Source organism: Larus michahellis, chromosome 5 (genome assembly GCF_964199755.1).
Source record: "Larus michahellis chromosome 5, bLarMic1.1, whole genome shotgun sequence".
NCBI lineage: Eukaryota > Metazoa > Chordata > Aves > Charadriiformes > Laridae > Larus > Larus michahellis.
The window spans coordinates 34,264,253-34,284,438 of NC_133900.1; the positions used below are offsets into that span (position 1 = coordinate 34,264,253).

The 20,186-nt window shown below is 42.6% G+C and overlaps 1 protein-coding gene across 2 annotated transcripts in view; it reads left to right on the forward strand.

Moving 5' to 3' along the window:
- UNC5C (unc-5 netrin receptor C) overlaps window positions 1-20,186 on the forward strand; it is a 261,374-nt gene that overhangs the window by 155,478 nt on the left and 85,710 nt on the right. For both annotated transcript variants that reach the window (XM_074589517.1, XM_074589518.1), the window contains exon 2: window positions 11,107-11,328. In XM_074589517.1, coding sequence (XP_074445618.1) covers window positions 11,107-11,328 — 222 coding nt within the window. The remainder of the gene's footprint in view (window positions 1-11,106; window positions 11,329-20,186) is intronic.

Consider the following 20,186-nt stretch of genomic DNA (forward strand, 5'->3'; position numbering starts at 1 on the left):
CTAGGCAATAATCTGTGTTCTTCCATCTGGCTTCCTAAATACCTGGGTGCTTAGTTCAATAAGAAGATATTTATCTTTTTCTTTTCCTTTTCTACTTTTTTTAAGGATTTGTTTTTTTCCCCTTTTCCACATCTGGTGCTCAGATTCCCAAGTTTCCCCCCACCCCCGCCCTTTCCCCTTCTCCTCAGAAGCTCCTGCTTAGAATTTAGCTAATGGATTTCTAATTCAATTTGGCCTTCTGCTGGGATAAATCAGCCTCATACAAAATAATTTATGGTTCTTGAAAAATCGGCTGTGGATGAAATTAGGTAACTAGCACCAGGCAAATAATAATCTCATTAAGATCCATGGAAGAAAGTAGTGAGCAGGTAGATATTCACAAGGACTAATGTTAGTCTCAGGACATCAGTCTCACCAGGATGCCCGCAGCCCATGAAGAGAGCCCTTTAGAGCACCCAAGGTCAGGCTCCTGCTCCAAATCCTGCTCCTCAACCTCTCCATCGATATAGAGGGAGACCAGTGACAAAACTTGCATCAGCTCCAAGACAGGCAGACTTTGTTCCCTAATCGTTTCATAAACATAAATTTGATTTGAGGTCATTTGTGTTACTTTTGTTGGCTGTTTAGTAAATGATGCTGACAGCTATTTTGCAGAAATTTTGAAGGAATAATCCAAGTACTGAGTTCTTTACCCAGTTGAAAGGTAGTGAATTAGAGTGCTACCTATTCGTCTGCTACATCCATTTTGCAGATGGGACCCTGAACCTGACAGAGTAGATTTCCCCAAGGTCACACAAGAATATCTATCCCCTGGGTCTCAGCTTGATGCCTTAACCAGGTGGCCATATGACTGAGCTATTATTTTAGGTGTAGGCAAGTGTCCCATGTTTTTCTGGGATGGAGTGATCCCACTAACTAGATTAACTGTACATTTCACACAGCTCGTGAAATCAGGGTCCATGATATCCCACTAGATCTGTTTTATTAATCACGAGATGTTGGATCATCGCTCTGCTGAGAAAAATGCTTGCATTGAAAGCTTTTGAAATCTGGGAGCAGAGCTCTGCGGCAGTTTTAATAATGGGAAAAGTAAGTATAAAACCAGCCATTCTTGCTAGAACCAAAGGCTTGACATTTTAACCCTAACATACTGATGCAAGAAGCAAGCTTAATTATTAATATGAAACAACATGAAAAGCTAACAAAGTATTTGTAAAGTACCACATTCAGCTACAGATCTTCTCTCAAGCTAGCAGTATGGGACTCCTTTCATTGTGCCCCAGCCATCAACAATACTTTGCACACAGATTTATCTATATTAAACTAACTTGAGCTGCGCGATATGATTTAGCACTGACCCTAAAATCCATCTGCCTACGGCTGATGACTCTCTAGCCTGAGCTCTGTCATTGTTTGGAGTACATGCTAGATCCTTAATAAATCCTTGTGTGAGAAAAGGTAGGATCAGTTCTCCATTTGTTCATCGTATTTGGAACACCGCATTCGGACTGTTGACATAGCAGTCAGATGAAGGACCTGAGCCTGAACTTCCAATTCTAGAAATACGTACAGAGTTAGTTATCCTCGGATTTCCTAAATTGTGTGCTTTGGACTATACCCAGGAAACTTGTTTCCAGTATGTATTGAAAATATATTTTATGTGCTATAAAATGCATCCTACCGTCTAACCACAAAGGTTACGTTAGGTCTTGTAAAAAGAGATTGTTCGTATTATGGTGACAGGCACCTACTTTCATGTTCATGTAAATATGGCAGGCTCTGTCCTGTGTGACGGAGTGCCTGAAGGGGACTTGAGAATGAATAGGTTTAACAAAAAGTATTTTAGCCTAAGCCTTGTCCATCTTTAATTAGTTATCAGGGTTAAAGGAGGGGTCAAGAGCCTGGAGCTGCTTCAGGACTAATGTGTCAAAGGAAAGTGAAGCCTGACACTGAAGAGGAAATGATGCTCCTCAGAGGTTTAATAATTTTTTGACCCTGTGTCAACCATTATGACTACTAATGGCAGCTGGGGCAGAAATGTTTCAAATTAGATTTTGCTTTGCAGGTGGTTGGGAGGGGATCCCATGCCATCCTGCAGACCCATCACAAGCTAGAATCCAAAAGGAAAAGTGCATTTCAGTTTTACAGGCAGGGCACAAAATCTCGTGGTCTGACACTGAAGTTTCTCCGCTGTTCATGTGTTGCATTTCTATCAGAGAAAACAGAACTAGCAATAATACGCAGCCAAACTGCTCGAACTCTACCAGCACAACCATGTATAACAGGAGTTGTGTTAATTTTCTAATTAGATTAAATGCCCGGAGCTCACACTTAAGGAATACAGCGTGTGCACTTGGCAAAGTAACACTTGCATGTTACTGTCTGTGGTTTTGTTACAGGACAGAGTAAGGGAGGTAACATTTCAGAGACAATCTGCAACCCACTTTTTTTTTAAGCATGAATATTTTATTAGTTTTAAACAAGTGGAAAGAGAGAGCAGCAGGACAAAGCAGAGCAATCTTCCATGGGATAGTAATTACCAAGAAATGTCACGGAGGTCATCTGCTGTCTGTACAAGCAATTTTGTTTTATTTTCAGGTGCTGTACTTTTGATAGCCATGGCACAGTAACTGAGCCAGCCTTATCCAGTAGCTCTGTACAAGCACAATAAAGTTTCCATCAGAATTAATGAAAGCGTTGCAAAGAGGGATGTGACTGCTGATACACAGGACAGGGCAGCAAAGAAACGGGGCCTTTGCCTCTTCACTTGACATTTCACGGTGCCAGTGCTCGTAAGTCAGCCTCACCCCCTGGTGGTTTGTCTCCATCCTTTTTTATCTATTTATATGGTTAGGCAGCCTCATAATTAATAGCACTTGTAGATTACTGCATTAGATTTCTTATACTGACAATAATTGTTATAAATCTCGTTGCCCAAAGAACAGCTTGGTGCTCTTCATCTATATATGTGACAGAAAGCATTTTCATTGCCTTGCGTGAACTCATACCATGTTCTGGCATTTTCCTACACCGAGTCCGGTGCTAACAGTACCTGTACCATCTCTTGAATGTTTAGGCAGCAGCTGGTGGTCTGATGGAGTTTGTCTCAGGGCAATGGTAAAGCTCTGGATACAGAACCTTAAATATCCTGTGTATACCGGCAATCTTTGTCTTGGCTTACAATGGGATGTATAAAGAAATCTCTCTCCCTTACAGAGGGCTGTGGAAGTCGTTTTGAGGACACATGTTTTGTCTTTGGTTTGCCTCTGTTCTGACTGATGATAAAATGGCCATTAGCACTGAGAGAAGCAGAAACTTTAATTATAATTATGAATTTAAAAAACTAGGGAAGGATGCCTTTTCCCCAGAGAGTAATACATAACTTACAAGCTGCTTTATAAAGCTGGTACAGTCAGTGTTTTCCTCATCTAGACCTGACTCTCCTTTTCCTTACTCTGATGCAAACCAGATCTGACTCCCCTGGAATTAATTGTTGATTATCAGCAGTACAGTTTACCCGGGTAAGCCAGACAAAATACATTCCAAGCATTGACCCGAGAGAATGAGAGTGTGCCATCAAAGCAGGGGAGACGGAGCACAAGCTGATTGCTGTAGGTAGCATGGTCGCACAGCATCCACATTGGCCATGGCCAAGTGATAACCATTTACTCCTTCATCTTCCTTTGCCATTGGCTTTATGTCTGACCATGTAGCATTCATGTGAAATAGGGGGATGGAGAGAAGTGCACAAGAGAAGTGCACAGCAGCAACTCATTTGGCTTCTGCCACTGTGAAAGGTCCCTGCGGTTGAACCACAGGTCCCAGACTTAGCAGGCACCCTGTCTAATGCCGGGCCATGCACTGCTGTTTCAAGGGAAAGCATGGCGTTCTTCTTCCCCCCTTCAGCTCTTCCCAGCTTTCTGGGAAAGGTGAGCTGAGGTAAGATGGCCATAATGAGCACAATTACTGTATTAGGCCTTCGGTAGCCTCCTTATTTAATGGGGATGTTCAGTGTGGTAGGCCTGTCACTGAGTAACAGAAACCTCCTTCCTGGACTCTTCAGTTGAGCCCAAAATCCAGTATTTCAGCTGTCTTAGATGCCCTTCATCTGGATTTTCGAAAGGCCTCCAGGTTGGTGCCTGTGGTTGACAGTGGGTTGTGTAATGTTTCCCATGCCTCTGTGGGAACTGTTTTTTTGGTAGGGGTACATGAGGACAGGAGAGGATGCATTTGGGGGGGTTTTGATGTGTGTGTGCTTGGGAGGGGGGCTTTTGCCCAGCAACCTTCTGATCTATACCTAGCTGCTCAGTGGATATGTTCCTTGTTCTCTAAGTGCATGCAGAGCTTGGGTTTAATGTCCTGGGGATGTGTTGTCAAGCTGAGATGTGCTAGGAGGGTCTTCACCGAGCTGCTGCAGGTGCAGGGGAAGTTCATCCCTTTTTGCAGGCTTTATTTATTCTGTTTCTGGACTGAAGTCACCCCCCCAAAAAAAAATGAACGTTGCATGCCCTATCGATTTCTCTATCGCTTTTCCCAAACCATGCCTGCACTCTGCTTTCCCTGCTGAAAAGAGCATTTAATTTTGTGGGTGCTCAGTAAATTTGAGTCTGAAATTCCCTTGACCTTGCTCCCGTGAGAGCTCAGCAAGGTTCAGCCAGCATCTGATTTGTGGGCTGCCGCAAAACCGAGCCTTGTTTGTAGGCACGTAAAGGCCTGCAGTGAATTCAGCTACAAGCAAGCGGATGCCAGCCTCCCAAGCTGCCCAAATATTATGCTGTTACAAAATTGCAGTTCTTCCTGGGCTATTTGGTGAAATCCTCCACTTTTGAGGTGCTGACGAATAACGTGTGATTGCCTTGCTGCCTGCCTGCCTTGCAATCAGCTGGAGGTAGGGCTGGCAGAGGGCACGTGCTGAGAAAGCCACCCTCCTCCTCCTCTTCCCGGGAGCAGGGCAAGGAAAATGTGCTTTCTCTTTCAGGACATGGGCTACGCTTTGCTGTGCCCGTCCTCTGTCCCTGTGTGGTCACCAGGGCTGAGGCGGGGTCGAGAGGGCCGTCTGACATGGAAACTACTCGCTAGTAATTCTGAGAAAAATTCCCGTTTTCTCCCATTTCGCATTCAGCTTGGCCTGAATTTGGATTCGTAGCTCCGCGGGTGTTATGGGGCTCTCAGGTGGTGGCACGCTATATGGCATACGGGATTTTTTTGCTTCCTTGCTTCCCATTTGGTGGCACCGCGGTACCTCGTGCCCTTCCTAGGAGGACAGCAAACCCTGCCACCAAAGGGCTTCCAGCTGAGTAATTTTCCCTTCCTGAAAATGTGTGCGCTGTAAACCAAACCCTTGCCTCCATCCTGATAAGCTGTTTTACCGAGCTGGCACCTGCTGTTAATTTCACAGTAAACAGTACTTGTTGCTCTAGAAAGCTTTTTAATCATAACATTAAAAAACTGAACAGAAATCCCATCCATACAGTTAGCTCCAGCTGCCTTTCTTGCAACGCGTGGGGAATGATCTTGCCGAGTGATGGGCATCCAAATGCAAATGGAATTAGCTTTGCAGCCATTCATTTTAAATTGCTCTTGAATCATTCTGAAGTAAATTCCATTTGAGAAGAATTTGCTTCAGGTCTCGCACAAAGAGATAATGGTCCAATATATTACGATCTAAGCAATAATAGTTTAAGTCTCGCAGTTCAGAAATATAGTGAGTTATATGCTGGGTTGATGAGAATTAAAGCTTGATATATAGTAATAAAACTAGTGATCTAGAGATGAATAGATTGGTGTACAGAGCACAATATTTTCCTGCCACAGATTAGAGTGGGGATACTAGTCCATAAAAAGGGAAGTATACCGTAAAATCTCCTTTTTCACTTGTTATGCATGAAGAGCTATAATATGTACAGTTTTACAAACAAATGCATGAAAAGAATTAAGACCTTTCCTAACGTCGAAGGGTTCCTGTCTTAGGCAAAGATTTGTTTTACCTTGAAAGAAAATTTAACTAAAATTAAACTAAAATTCCTATGTGTCCATGCCAGCCTTTATCAAGGCTGATTGCAGTGACACTTCACCTCTTCTTACAGATTTTGCATTTGACTTGCATTAAAAAAAGATTATATATAATGGTCAGATACTACAGAAAGCAAATAAAAGCATATCTGTATTCAGGCCAGCAACTAAAATAAAAATTCCAAATTCAGTTTATATATTAAAATGGCTTTTTAAAATTTATTTTCTTAATGTGAATGATTGTGTGAGTGGAACCAGTTTAGCAGTACCATTAATCAGGTCTTTTGTCTAGCTAATATAAATCAGTCAATAACAACAGATGGGCTGTGCACTTTATTATGTGAAAATAAAGATGAATGTGACATACTGCAGAAGTAAACTTGCATCTCAAAGTTACTGAGCACAGAAGGGGATTTGTTACAACAGGGGAGCACTCTGTGTGCCTCGCATTTGCGTTTGATCAAGGTTGTAAGGGGAACTTGCTGCACATGACATTGACATAATGGTTGGAAATCAAGTACGTGAATTTTTAGTGTTTGTTTGTATCTACACTCCCTGATCGCTCCCAAATGGTTTAATTAGCTTTTTTCCTCTAGACAGAAGAAAAAATGTCTAACTCCTTAGGAGAGTTAAATAAGAGATACATAAAGTTTGCTGCTTTCTCGCACTGTCGGGAAATGAACATTTTAAAAAACCAGTGATAACTGTCAGGAAGATTCAGATCAAAGTCTCAGGCAAGATTTATCCCCTCGTACAGAAATGGAGAATGCAACAAAAGGCAATCCCCGTCCAAATTATAGAAACAGGCCCCACAGGCCACATGGTTATAACACAGTCATCCCGGAAAACCCTGAGTCAGAGTTTGGTCTTTGAATGGACAGAGGAGTGATCTGTGTTTAACTAGAGCCAGTCAGGAGAAACTTGATGGAAGTGTTTATTAGCTTGTTAGAAACTATGGCCTCATGAAAAGAGAGATTTGTGAAATTGCTTCAGTTTTACCAAAAGTTTGTTTTGTAGGAAGTTGCAAAAATCTCAACACGGTCAGATATCCTATACTGACGTTTTCAGAGGAAAATATCTGTGCTGGATTTTTAAGAATATTTTGTTGTATAATCACACTGCCATTATAATTATGCTTGCACGTTGCTGCAAGCATTACAATGAAAGCATAACAGTAGATCAGTCTAATTAAAAAAAAATGAAATGCAAGACTTGGATCCAAGATGTGTGTTAAGGTTGATGGTTCAAAACCCTGTCCCAAACCAGCAGCTGAATCAGCTGACTGTCCTAAGCCATGCCACAGCTGTGCTTGTTGTGGTGGGCAAGCCATCACGAGGGGATTTATGGTTCTTCCTCCCCAACGTGTCCTTATCCCGAGAGGCGAGTACCGCAGCCCAGCACCAGGGAACCGTGGCTGCAAACCCTGCCTACCTGTAAACCACCATCCTGCGACTTTAGCCGGTGGTGGCTGGCGTGCCTGGGCGGAGGGGAGCTGTGGTTTGCCTCCCTGCAGCAGCTGATCCCTGGGGAATGCAGGGAATGCCTAGTTTAGAGCACAAGTCTTATGAGGAGCAGCTGAGGGAGCTGGGGTTGTTTAGTCTGGAGAACAGGTGGCTGAGGGGAGACCTTATCGCTCTCTACAGCTACCTGAAAGGAGGGTGTAGTGAGGCAGGTGTTGGTCTCTTCTCCCAAGGAACAAGCGATAGGACAAGAGGAAATGGCCTCAAGTTGCACCAAGGAAGGTTTAGACTGGATATTAGGAAAAATTCCTTCACCAAAAGGGTTCTCAAACACTGGAACAAGCTGCCCGGGGAAGTGATGGAATCACCATCCCTGGAGGTAGATGTGGTGCTGAGGGACATGATTTAGTGGTGGTTTTGTCAGTGTTAGGTTGATGGTTGGACTCGATGATCTTAAGGGTCCCTTCCAACCTGGACAATTCTATGATTCTATGACTTCCCGCTGTGATTCGCGCGGGCTCATAAAGGCGCCTGTTACCTTCCAGCAGTGAGCAGCAGGAGCGAGGGGCCCTGAATGCTAATGGGGGTAGGACTAGCTTTTCAGTATGATTGGGGTTCTTTTCTGCCAAACACAGGAAAATCCAGTTGTGGTCATATTCTGGATGCTCCTCTTAAGAATCTGCTCTATAAAAAAAATAACTCCAATGTTGCTACTAATAGCAAACAGTACGAGAGCAGGGATTGAATGAACATACTCCAGTTTAAAAAGCCCCAAAAATCTGTTTTAGCCACTATTCTTAAATTTATTCTAAAATTGCAGATTTTAAATGCCATTTTCTGGGAACAAGGCAGCCTCTGCGCACTCTGTTTGTGTGACAGTTTGTGAGCGGTTTCCATCTATATCTCTAACATTTAGGAGCGGTTCAGATGCCTCTTGATAGCAATGAGAAAGAATCTGGAAAAATAAAGCAGGTCTTTATTATTGCTTAAGAAGAGCGAGGTGGAATTATATCAAACAGCCAGTAGGAAAACAGGCTTGTATCTGACTGCGGGATGCCAGGCTGGTGGAGAGAAACAGCTATCGCCACAATCAAAATGTGAGACTAGGTTGTCGTGTACTGGGCAGTGAATCCCCTTTAACATAAAAATAATATTTAAACAATAGAAGCAGTTACCTTCAGGAGGGAAAGCCAAAGCCCACACACATTCTCCAGGCTGATTAAAGAAATAATTTTAAAAACCATCTTTTTTCTTTTCTGCAGCGTGCCGATCCCTCCTTTTAGACTTTCTAGTTACATCTTTGATAAGATGCAGTTAATTGGTTAGGCAGTGTAAGTATTGTCTTTGATAACGTGCAGAAAACTAGTGGTGAAAATAAATACATTTGTTCTTCCTGTCACCAGAAATTAGTGAAGCAATACTTGTTTAATTATAAAACATATGTGTGCTTTGTTAGTTTCCATCTGTCTGCTCGCTGATTTGCAATTAAATGACCAGAAGAAAAAGATACGTCCTGTGGCAATTCAAGGGAAATGATTCATCTCTAATGTTTCCGTGTTGTGGATGTCTATGGAGCAGCGTGTGTGAGAGGGAGGGAGCGGGGAAGAGGGGGAGATACAGAGAGAAAAGGGGATGAAGAATGCTGAAAAGCCTCTTGCTTCACTTCAACCGTGTTTCGTTGTCACGAAACCAAATGTGGACTCCCACAGACTTATTGTAACTTGTCTTTTTGGAAAAAACTGGAGAGCAAAATGGAGCAAGGAAGAAATACCTAATGGGGAGAGGAAATAGGATTGCAGAAGAAGGAGGCTGGTGTGGTCAGAGTGAAAAGCAAACTGCAGGAAAAAAGGAAGGATGGGAAAGTGATAAAAGTTAAATTTGAGTATTTGGGGATGATTAGTTGGAGATGGAAATGGAAATGTTATACTCTGTCACAGATTTCCCCTTTGCTCGAAAAATGTCAGGCCTTATTTAGTGGCCTTTTCTTCTATCATTGAACCAGTACAGTTCTATTAGCTCTCAGGGAGAGATGCAGTAGTGAGTCAGGCCTGTTACTCTTTGCAAAATGAGACGCCCGGAAAGGCAGGAGTATTTTTAAATTAATATGAAGAGGAAAAAAAATAACAACCAATTTGTGAACATATGCTGTCTTCATAAATAGTTCAAGAGATTCACATAATCTTTTGCTGTGTAAGGTATTCCCATCACTGATAAAGACGTACAGTCTACCTCCATATAGCTATGAGGATGGGTATCGTATTACCTTCTCCCCCTGTCTCCTTCGTCTGTTGCAGTTCTTTCTTCTCTTTCTGCAAAAGCAGTGGCTGGAAGGAGAGCCTTTCATGCCCCTTGTAATTCTGGACACAACCTGCACAGGCATGTCTTTGGAACAGGAAGGTAGCTGTCTGACATTTCATCTTCATGAAGACTGGCAGGGAGAAGATAGCCAGCCTGCCCCAGTATTTTCAGTTTGATGTTCTGTGGTGTTTTATTGATCATCAGCAGCGTCCGTCACTGTGTATAACGATAACTGCTTCAGAGGCAGAAAGGGGGAGATTGAATAAAGCGTTCAGGACTGTCAGCTTGCTGCTGGTGGATCCGTCAGGAGTTGGTGCCCCGCACCCCTTTGCTGCTGGGAGCCTCCTGGATGTTCTTGAGCACTGATGGCGGGTGGGGAGGTGGATGGGAAGATGGTTATTCTCCGCTGAATTGGTGCTTTCTGATGTGGAGGAATTCCACTGCGGACAGGGAGAGAAGGGCTTTAGAGGGGGATGTGTGAAGAGGGAGGGAGAGGGAAAGGAGAGTATGTGACTTAGGTGTTTTCAGTGTTGCCTCTTGTGTGTTGGGTTCTTTTCCTCCTCTGGACTTCTTGCATCGACTTCATGCATTACCAGCAGCACCAGAGAGGTGCAGAGGTTCCTTACGTCAGTAGTATGCATCTGTGTGGTCCCAAAATGTCATCATCTCACAGCTGCTCAGCCCCATGTCCCAGCTCCCAGTTCCTCTCCATTGTGAGGACTGTGCAGACCAGCGTACTAAATGAAGTAAATAAAGCATAAATTGGCACCTTTATTAGCAGTCTTAGGAGGAGTGTCAGAGTATGAACAAAGCAGCGTAGACTGGACTTGCATTTAGTCTTTTGCCCTTAGAGCGGATTTCACGTTGCTCATCTGAAATGAAAGGTGCTATTTCCTATTTGTACCAGCCTCAGCCAATGCTACCCATGTGTGTGCACTTGATTAAACAGTGCGATAAGTCACTATTGAAAAGTGTGACCTTGAAGCTTCCAAAAGTTTCTATTATTTCCTTTTACGGTTTTGCAGGCAACTCTCCCAAGCGTTAACATAATGCTTTATTGCTAGTATTGCCAGTGATGATAACAAAGGACCGTTCCCAGTCAAGTGAATGTACACATCCCTGCTGCATCACATAGAGGAAAGAGAGCTCAGGATGTAAAGAACAATTTCTTCTAGTCTGAAAACGGCAGTACATTTAAGCCTCGGTTTACAAATGCTCCTAAGATAACATTTTATTTGAAAAGTATGCTCCTTTTGAAATTTTCAGAAAGTGCTTGTACATCTTCGCCGGCTGAATTTTGGTTGTTTCATTTGTCCTTTTTCTCTCTTCTCTACAGATGATGACTTTTTTCATGAACTTCCAGAAACTTTTCCATCTGATCCTCCAGAGCCATTGCCCCACTTCCTCATCGAACCCGAAGAGGCTTACATAGTGAAGAACAAGCCTGTGAATCTGTACTGCAAAGCGAGCCCAGCCACGCAGATCTATTTTAAGTGCAACAGTGAATGGGTTCATCAGAAGGACCATGTGGTGGATGAGAGACTAGATGAAACCTCGGGTGAGTTCACATTATGTCGGAGAGAGATGAGAATTAAAATGCATTAATATCAAGTCCACTGTTGTAATCTAGCAGCTACTTCTTGTGGCAGCTACTATTCTTTACTTTTGATACACCTGTGAATTCTCTATCTGGCATTATTGAACATTGGCTGTCATAGCACAGCGATGGTGTCTGCATCCAGGTCATTTAGTAAAGCGGGCTTGTAGAGCACCCTGCCCAAGTTTGAAACAAAATAAAGACAGGAGAACCGTGCACAAACAAAAGGGAATTGCTTTCTCAGCTAGGCCTACCCTCTGTTCGCTTCCCCAGTGTCACAGATTCCCAGTGGTTGCACTGTATTGTAGTCACAGACCAAGAACCATGTTCTTCCCAAAGAGCCGAAGAGCATTTGTGTTGTTCCTAGAACGATGTTTTCTTTGCGAGATTTGTGAAGGGAAAAAAAAAAATTTACTCGGCTTCCGGCAAGAAATAAGGAGAAAACACACCTGAGCACAGTTTAGAGCAGTTTATTGATGCAGAGCAAGCACCTGGCTGTTATTCCATTACACTTTTCTGCCTGCTCCATAGAGCCTGTATGAAGGAGAACTACAGTAGTTTGGCAAGGAAAAGAAAGATGAAAGATTAAAAAAAAAAAAAATCCACCAAAAAAAAGCCAAGAAGCCAAGAGCCTCATCCTTCCTCAGTGAATACCAGAAATCCTGATATTCATGGAAAAAAAAATAGGACTGTCACAGCACCACCAAAAAAAAAAAACAACCAAACCCACAAATCAAAAAAAAGTTCAAAAACTTGAGTAATAAACCAGCGTAAATCAAAGATACGATTGTTCCCATTTGGGAAGACTGGTAATCAATAGAGTTTGAGTCACATGCAAAGAGAGAAGCAGGACTTACTGCTGTTTTGATGGCTTTGAGAAATAACTGGATACCTAGCAAGAAGGTACCTTTCATTTGGGAATTACACTACCACTTGGTCTAATTACTTAGAAAAATAACTCCACCAGATGTCTTGGAAGTCTCTTGTGAACTGGGTTTTATTTGTTTCAGCTCATTTATTTGCACAGAGATCAAAAGCATAAGCTTTTAACGGTACTGTGGTGCGCTCAGCTTGAAAAAGAGAAGGTGGGTGTGGGAAGAAAGACTGTAGAAAAAAAATCTGTATTAAACTTTGGTCCTGTTTATTTGTTTGTAAGAGTTGGCTTTTCCAAAAAGTTGACTGCAGCAGAAAAACTAAAAAAAGGTATTCTTGTTGATACACCTTCAGTTTTTTTTCGTTCATGGGAGTCCACCGAAATGAAGAAGGACAAGCAGGAGGGCAGCTGTCACTGCGTTAATTTATAAAGCTTTTATTAACATCAGCATTCAGAAATGTGGCAATGCTGATGTGGTGACTGTAGTTTTCACTAAGGGTGAAAAATGCATTCTTTTTTCTTAAAAATCCCATTTTAGAAGAACTTCGTGATACTGTAAAGGAAATTGCATTCAACAAACGTAGCAGGCCAGTTTTGAAAAGAGATACATCTGCATGTATTAGAGGACAAATGTTTTGCATAATAAACAGCAGCAATTATATGCAAACGAAACCCATATCCAATTAGAGATTAACATTATCTACTAGAGCTGGGGGGGGGGGAGAAGGGTGTCAAAAGCTGTGCACATCAGATTATTAACACAAGAGCCACAAACCCAGCCACACTAATAGCTTGTTAAAGTGAAACTGTCATCAGAACCTAAATTTGTCAGTCAGCCTGGTTGTTGCCAAAAGGCTGGTTAATGCGTGTCACGGTTGCAGCGTTTGTGCACCTTCCTGTAAGCAGGCTGAGAATCTAGGGCTCACAGCACACAGGTAGTATAGAAAAAGTTAAATGGTGTATTTCAGGCAGTGGTAAAGTAGTATCTTCTTCAAAGCAATGGAAGCTCCGGAAAATAGATCCACTGCAGGTGGAGCTGGAGAAAACGTTGCAGGAGACAGTGGCAGTGAGGATTCATTCTGGTGCCTGAAGAAGGAGGTATGAGATCATCATCAGCTTGGCAGCTTGCACCCGTCAGGCTGGCAAAGCCCTTTGACTTTGCCACTTCTGAGGCTATTTTGGTTTCTGTTGCTATTTTTGGCTAGCTAATGCAGTAGTTGTAACCTAGGGCACAGCAGTAGTGACTGAGCTGCTCCAAGGGTGGCGTAAGGACGGCAGCCCAAGCCTCTGCTGCTGCAGGCTTCAGGCTTGCAGTTAGAGAGGCTGGAGAAATTGTCCCCAAACCAGGTTAGGTCTAGCCTTTACATGGGTAAACCACGGCTCAAAGGGAGCTCAGATACACAGTGTTTCTGCTGGGTCAGTCGCGTAATCCAAGCAACTGACAACTGGGCACATTCTTCTTTCCTGGTACTTTACTGTTCTTAAGGTCTCTTTTGCCTAAATACGAAGAAAAGCACCGTGCTGAGCGGTCTTCTGCTGCCATTTTTGAACCAGCCTTTCTCTTTCAGTTCTTTAGGTAGAAAAACAAAGCAAAGGAAAACAAGACAAACAGGCAATAAAATGTATGAGAGGAAAAAAGTAAAGGTCAGCTACGCTTTCTTTTCTAAAGGATGGGTAATTGAGAAGAAAGAGGACTAAAATACGGGTGTGATGCTAGCGGTACATCATCTTGGGATTGTAAATGATGCATGAAAGAGAAATAGGTTTTGATTTGCAAAAGATTATGTGTTCATGGACTTTGAGCCTGTGCCCAGGAATGAAATCTATGTAGAGATGATTAACTCTTCTTATCAGGCAAATTTGTTTCTGTCATTGATAAAACCAGAGACAACAGCACAGCAATAGCAGTGGCACAAGAGATGGAATGAGAGTGCAGCCCAGCTCTCATTGAAGAAAGCTGCTAGATAGAAATATTGAATATATTAAGGTTAATTTTTTAAAAGGGAAAATAAATATTTCTATCTTTTTCCTATGTATATATATTCTTCTTTTGTAACAGAGAGAAAGTACAAAATAAGAGTTATATAGCACTTTGCACTGTGGGATATTTTTAAACAGTAGGTAAAGCATTGCTGTAAAGAACATTCACAGGGACTCTGTGGGAGTTGTTGCCTTCTGGTTGGAGAGGATGAGAACAGTAATAGTGACAGGGTGTTCTAGTACCACTTTATTTAATTAAATTAGCCTGAAGAGAGAGCTTTGCAAAAAAAAAAATTCCAATGATCGAGTCTGAGAAGCCAGAAGCTTTACATAGAAGATCATTACCTTCTGGTTTTTAATCCTCAGATTCGCTGGAATTTTTCTTCGTGATGGAAAAAGCTAAGCATTTTCATAAAGAAGTCAAATGGGTGCTTTGAAAATCTTTAGTGCGCATCTTCTGACTCTTTCATTTCCTATGTATGTCTAATGCAAGGCAGGGCACGGTCTTTTTAATGTTTATACTGGAAGATTTTCCCATTAATGTGGAAAAATATAAGTAAAGAATAGGAACACAAGCTTTAAAAAACAAAGATGAAAGTTGTTTTGGGGGAACACTTTTGAGTTTATGGCTGACTGTCATAAAAGATAACAGCGACGAAAGTAAAATGAACCCTGCAGAACTGATGCTTTTGGGGGCAAGAAAATTCCATAGTTACAGGGCAGGAAGCTCAATAGCATCAATAATTGTTAGAGCAATTTGTGCAAATTTTCCAGATTACTGTACCTCTGAAAACGACTACGGCAAAAGATTTTATTTTGCATGAGTGCTTTTTATGCAGAAATATTTTCAGACACACACACACACCAATTCTGCAGTGGTGGGAGAGTTGTGGATGTATAGAAAATGAGTGTCCTGCACCCCTTTCATTTGTCCAGAGGGATTAAATGCTGCTAAATCAAACCCCACATCCCAGTGATGTACAAGAGAGAAAAATCAGGACAATAGGGACCTTGTTTTTGTCTTTTCTATTTGGATATGCATTGTAATGTTTTCTCCATGACTATTAAGGTGAAATGATCTATAAACCCCCTCTTGCCCTCTGCAATGCCAGTGACTTGTTCTTCTTTGCTCTCCTTCAAGCAAGGAGAAAACAACATTTGGGACTCTTCTAAGTGCTAATTAAATAGACATATTGGGCAATTCAGCCAGCATTATTGTTTGCCTGCGCTTTCTGTCTTCTTTTGCTGGGATGCATAGGGAGCGAGGGGCTCAAGGAGTTTGCTGATGACCTCCTCCATGTTCCCAAATAGCAGCAAGACAGAATAAGGACTCTTGAGCCGGGCCTGAGGCCCCAGCTAATGCAAAATGAACAGGCTTATCTCTGCAATCTCAGAGGAAAGGCACGCTGAGGGAGGCTCTGTTAAGGAGCAGATGAAGATGCCAATCCTTTTTCCCATGTCCTGCCTTCAGAAGCAGGCTCTCAGAAGACGTAATGTCCCCCAGGAGCATCCCCGGTGCCATCCAGCCTTCAGCAAGGAGGATAGGTGGCTCCGAGGACTTTCCCTTCAGCTGCCCCTTCTAATCTCTGCCTCCCCACAAATCAATGAAAACGACAAAGTTAAAATCTGCCTAAGAATAAAATTTTCCTCTGATTAAGAGGGTTTATCGAACTGCAGTGAGGTGGATGAATATGCTCTTCTTTTCAGACAGAAATCTTAGACTTCTTTGTTTCAGTTCCTTTACATAGCCGCCACTGTGATTCCTGCGTTTGCCTCCCACCACTGCCTTTCCCCATTAATAAAGTTTTTTTGGATGACTTGCAGATTCGATGAAAGCAGGCTGAGCTTTTGACGTAGGGTCAGCATTGATCTGGCAAACAGGAGTTTGTTACCTTGAGCAATGGGTTTGGCGGCCTGTCGAGGGAGTAGGTACCCAGCTAGCTAAGTCTTTAATAGATCACCCTCTCAACAGAAAGATCAAAGATTGACGTCTGCCCTTTTGCCTTTAAAAGAGCTCTTACAAGATGCTGCAGCCAAGGCAGCAGTGGGGAAACCTCCAGAGCGACTGTCTGCTCTTCTGGCACCATGTACAGAGGCAGAAAAATCGCTTCCATCACACAGTGCTCTGTTGCTTTATCTTCCTCTCTGTGTGTACATCTCATGAAAGCCATTTATTTTCATGCTTGTGACACCACGTCTTGGAAGGCTGCATTGCCCTAATGACAAAAGCCCCATCAACTTCTTCAGATGTTGTTTAAGGCAGGACTTTCGATTATTCAGCAAAGATCATCATGTAGCCTCTCATTTTGAGCAGTTGTGCTTGTTTGTCATAGTATTTTTTATAAATAAGAAAAATAAAAAGCTATTGTTACTTTTAAAATACAGCACTTCTTTGCATAGCAGTGTTGAAGAACTTAATTTTGGAGCCCAAATGTGAAATTCAGGTGCCCTCTGCCCCCAGGTAAGCACAGCTCAGGTGTAATGTTTTACTTGTTTTCTGTGACCCACAGATCTTTCTTTCCTTACTGTTCTTTTTCCTCTCTGCACATCTTCCTTCCTTAATTTCCTTTTGCTGCTTCCTGACCTGCTGTAGCCTCCTAATCCTCTGTATTATTTTTCAAGAGTCCAAAAGATAAGGAAGAAAGCTATTTTTCTGAACAAATGTGGCCAGTTTCCCTATTAACTTCACTAAGGAGATGACAAGTGATGCTAAATGCTGCAGTTATACTTAGCCTGCAATATTTTGTCTCTCTGGGGTAGAATACCTTGGGGTTATGTTAGTAAGGGTAGCCACATATCATAAATAAGGATTGTTTTCATTCCACTGTTGTCACAAGTCATTTTATTTTCTGTTTGTCATTGGATCAAATCCACTGCAAACATCAAGCGCCCTGATTCAAAATAATTATTTCTCAGCAACATATTGCCAATTTTTAGCTCTGCTCCTTCAATAGTCTGCCCTAATCCAACTCATTTCAAGGAAATTTAAAAATGTGTCTGTGTATCTCTTCCCAAATGCTTCTATTAACAGTTCTGATATGTAGGTTAGATTTGATACTACAGTCCATTTTCTTTAGTAATTCAAAGTCTGTCCCCTCTTTGGAAGGATACTGTAAGTGAAACATGTTTGTATGTATGGTCTGAAAGGCTGCAGCTGGTGCAGAAAGGAGCAGACAACTCTCTCTCTCTCTCTCCGAAGAACTGGAATTCTCTGGGGAAATACAGGCTGTTTACTTACATAGAAGTATATGAACAAACCTGCACTTTTTTTCCTATTTGACATTTAAGTTGCAGCCAATTCTGATGTTAGTCGGGCTGTCTTCTCTCTGCCTATCACTCCCTGTGGCCTCGCAGGCAGCTCTTCTGGGGAAGAGGAGCCCAGTGCCCATCACCGCTGCAAGAGAAGTTCTCTCTTCTGGCAGTTTCCACTTTTATCTTGGGTAATTAGTATATTTTGATAGAAACAGAACAGTTTTGGCAGCTTCAGAAGAAACACTGCCTCACAGAGAGGCAGAGAATCACCATTTTCTAGGATATCAATTCAAAATGGTGTCTATTTTTGTTGAAGTGAGTGAAGGAATCACTGAGGTCAATCCTGACTTAAAGAAGGGAAATAATCTTTTTATATACAGAATAACAACATTGAGCCAGATATTTGCTTCCGGAGGGAAATCTGCTTGTAGGCAATACAAAACCATCCCCCAAACCCAGAAAGATTATATTTTTTAATAGAAGCCTGCAAAGGACTGTGGGGTTTTTGAGTTTAGACTCTAATTAATATAGTACTCCCTTATAATACATGTATTAACGTGTCATTAATCTCTTACTTAATCCAACTGTTGTATGGGGTTTTTTTGTTCCTGTAAGTCTTTGTGGAAGGCTGCTTCTAGCCCTTAGACCTAGACACCTTCTTTGCATGTTCAGAGCCTGCCTGTTCCGCGAATGCTGTCCTCTCCAGCAGCTCTTTGCCCTTGCAGGGGTACGTGCCCAGCCACCTTCACAGTCAGCAGCCCTGGACTTCGTGAACCCTCTGCCCTCTTGCTGCTAAGCTGGCTGAGCCGGCCGCTTCCAGCCTGGGCGCTTGCTCTGTCCTTCAGGGTATTCCAGGATGCTAACAGGGGGGCCCAGAGGGAGCTGCTCTTCCTGCAAGTTAATCCTGCTCACGCTCTTCCTGTGAGTAATGATGTGTCCATGGGAAGGGTCATTTGCCAATTCTAAATTTTCTGTGGATTTGCCACGTATCTATGTGCAAACTGCTCAACGTCTCTGTTATTTACCTCTGCAAAGTGCTTTGGGACTGAAAGATAAAAGCTTTAGAATATTCATTTCTTATTGGTGCATTAACTTCCTATCTGCAGCTGTTCCTCTAATTGTCCTGAAGGTTTCCTGTGGGCTTCTAGAAAAACAAATCTGAGACAGGAAATAAAGTTATTAAAATAATAAGGAGGTGAATATGGATGCTTAGTGCATTCATCTGAACCATTTGAGGATACCCCTCTGAATATTTCCAGCCTACACCTTATCTCCGTCCAAGTTTTTCATTCATTAAACCCTTTGTTATGCACTCATAATCCCACTAATTCCCCAAAAGACATTTTCAGATATCAGTCCACCCATCACAGCTCCGGACTAGCCACGGCTTTGCACAGCAATGCTTCCTTTTTCCATCCATGTCCCTTGGCTCCCTTGGAGCCGACCTCCCTTTGTATGGGATCTGGACCCCCAGCAGCACGGGCGGTCTGGTGCCTGAAAGGCTAATAAATGTCAGCTTGGTTTGGAAGCAAGTCCCAAAGGTTAGTCTCCGTCCTGCGTCCGCTGGCCTAGATGGAAAACAACAGGTTTTTGGGGTACAGGAATGGCGGAAAAGAAGAGCAGAGCCCGGGTCTTGTGTGCTGTCAAACAAAAGCTGCAGTCAGTGCAAGGGCAGGAGCACTTGCATCCTATAAATGTAAGGGTTTCAGTTAATTAAATATGAGAATGAGTAGGACTAATAGGTCTGTAGTTTCTTTGCAAAAATCCCTGAATATTTTCAGCGAAATGGAAGATCCAAAATTATACCTTACTTTTTCTATGTTGAGAACAAGTTATGGTCTGATGCAGTCACTGGAAATGTAGCCTAACCGTGTTTAGGGACATCAGGGTCTTGATGACTGTGCAAGATACGTGAGTGTTGTTGATTTCTTGAGTCCCTTGAAGTCTCTTGTGTCTCAGTTACCTGAGTATTATCTTCTACTTTTTTCTCTATTATCTCATTAGACAGTGAAATCATTCCCTGAAGAGTGATAAAAGAATTCCTGTTGCTTGAAACTAGACTGGAGAAACGATTCTTTTTTTGGAAAAAAACCCCCACCATTTTTTATGGAACAGCCATTGCACATCAGATTCAGTGAGGCTTTTTTCACTGTGCTGGTAGGGTACCAAATCATCACTAACATGTAAGGGAAAGAGAAGTGGCTGTCACATGCAGCTCTGACCCGCACAGGATCCAATTTTTGTGCTGCCTTTGCGGGTTCACCGCCTGTATTCATTTTGTCATTCCCATGCATTCCTGATCCGTACATAAATGAGCAGCGTGATGTGGTAGGTACCAGCAGGACTGCTATTCAGTGTCAGGGTTATGTACAGCTCTTTCTCATCAGGTTTTGATGGGATGCCTTTCACCATTCCTTGTAACTTCTCATCCCTCTTCATATTTGGATTTGAGAGCAGAATGGGAGTCTTTTGTCAGACTCTTCTGTGTCTTTTCTTCCCCCTGCATACTGATCTTTAGACCCTCGCGGCCTCTTCTATTATTTGCTCCCAGGTTTTGATTTCAGAGAGGATCTCGGTTGGTCGATTGCTGCTTTTGGCTTCCCAATGGCTTGTATAATGATGTTTCTGTAATGAGTGCTGACACGGCACCTGGGTTGGTTGCCGTGCCCTCCTCTGAGCGGGAGTAAGGTTTGCCAGGCCTGAAGAATAACGG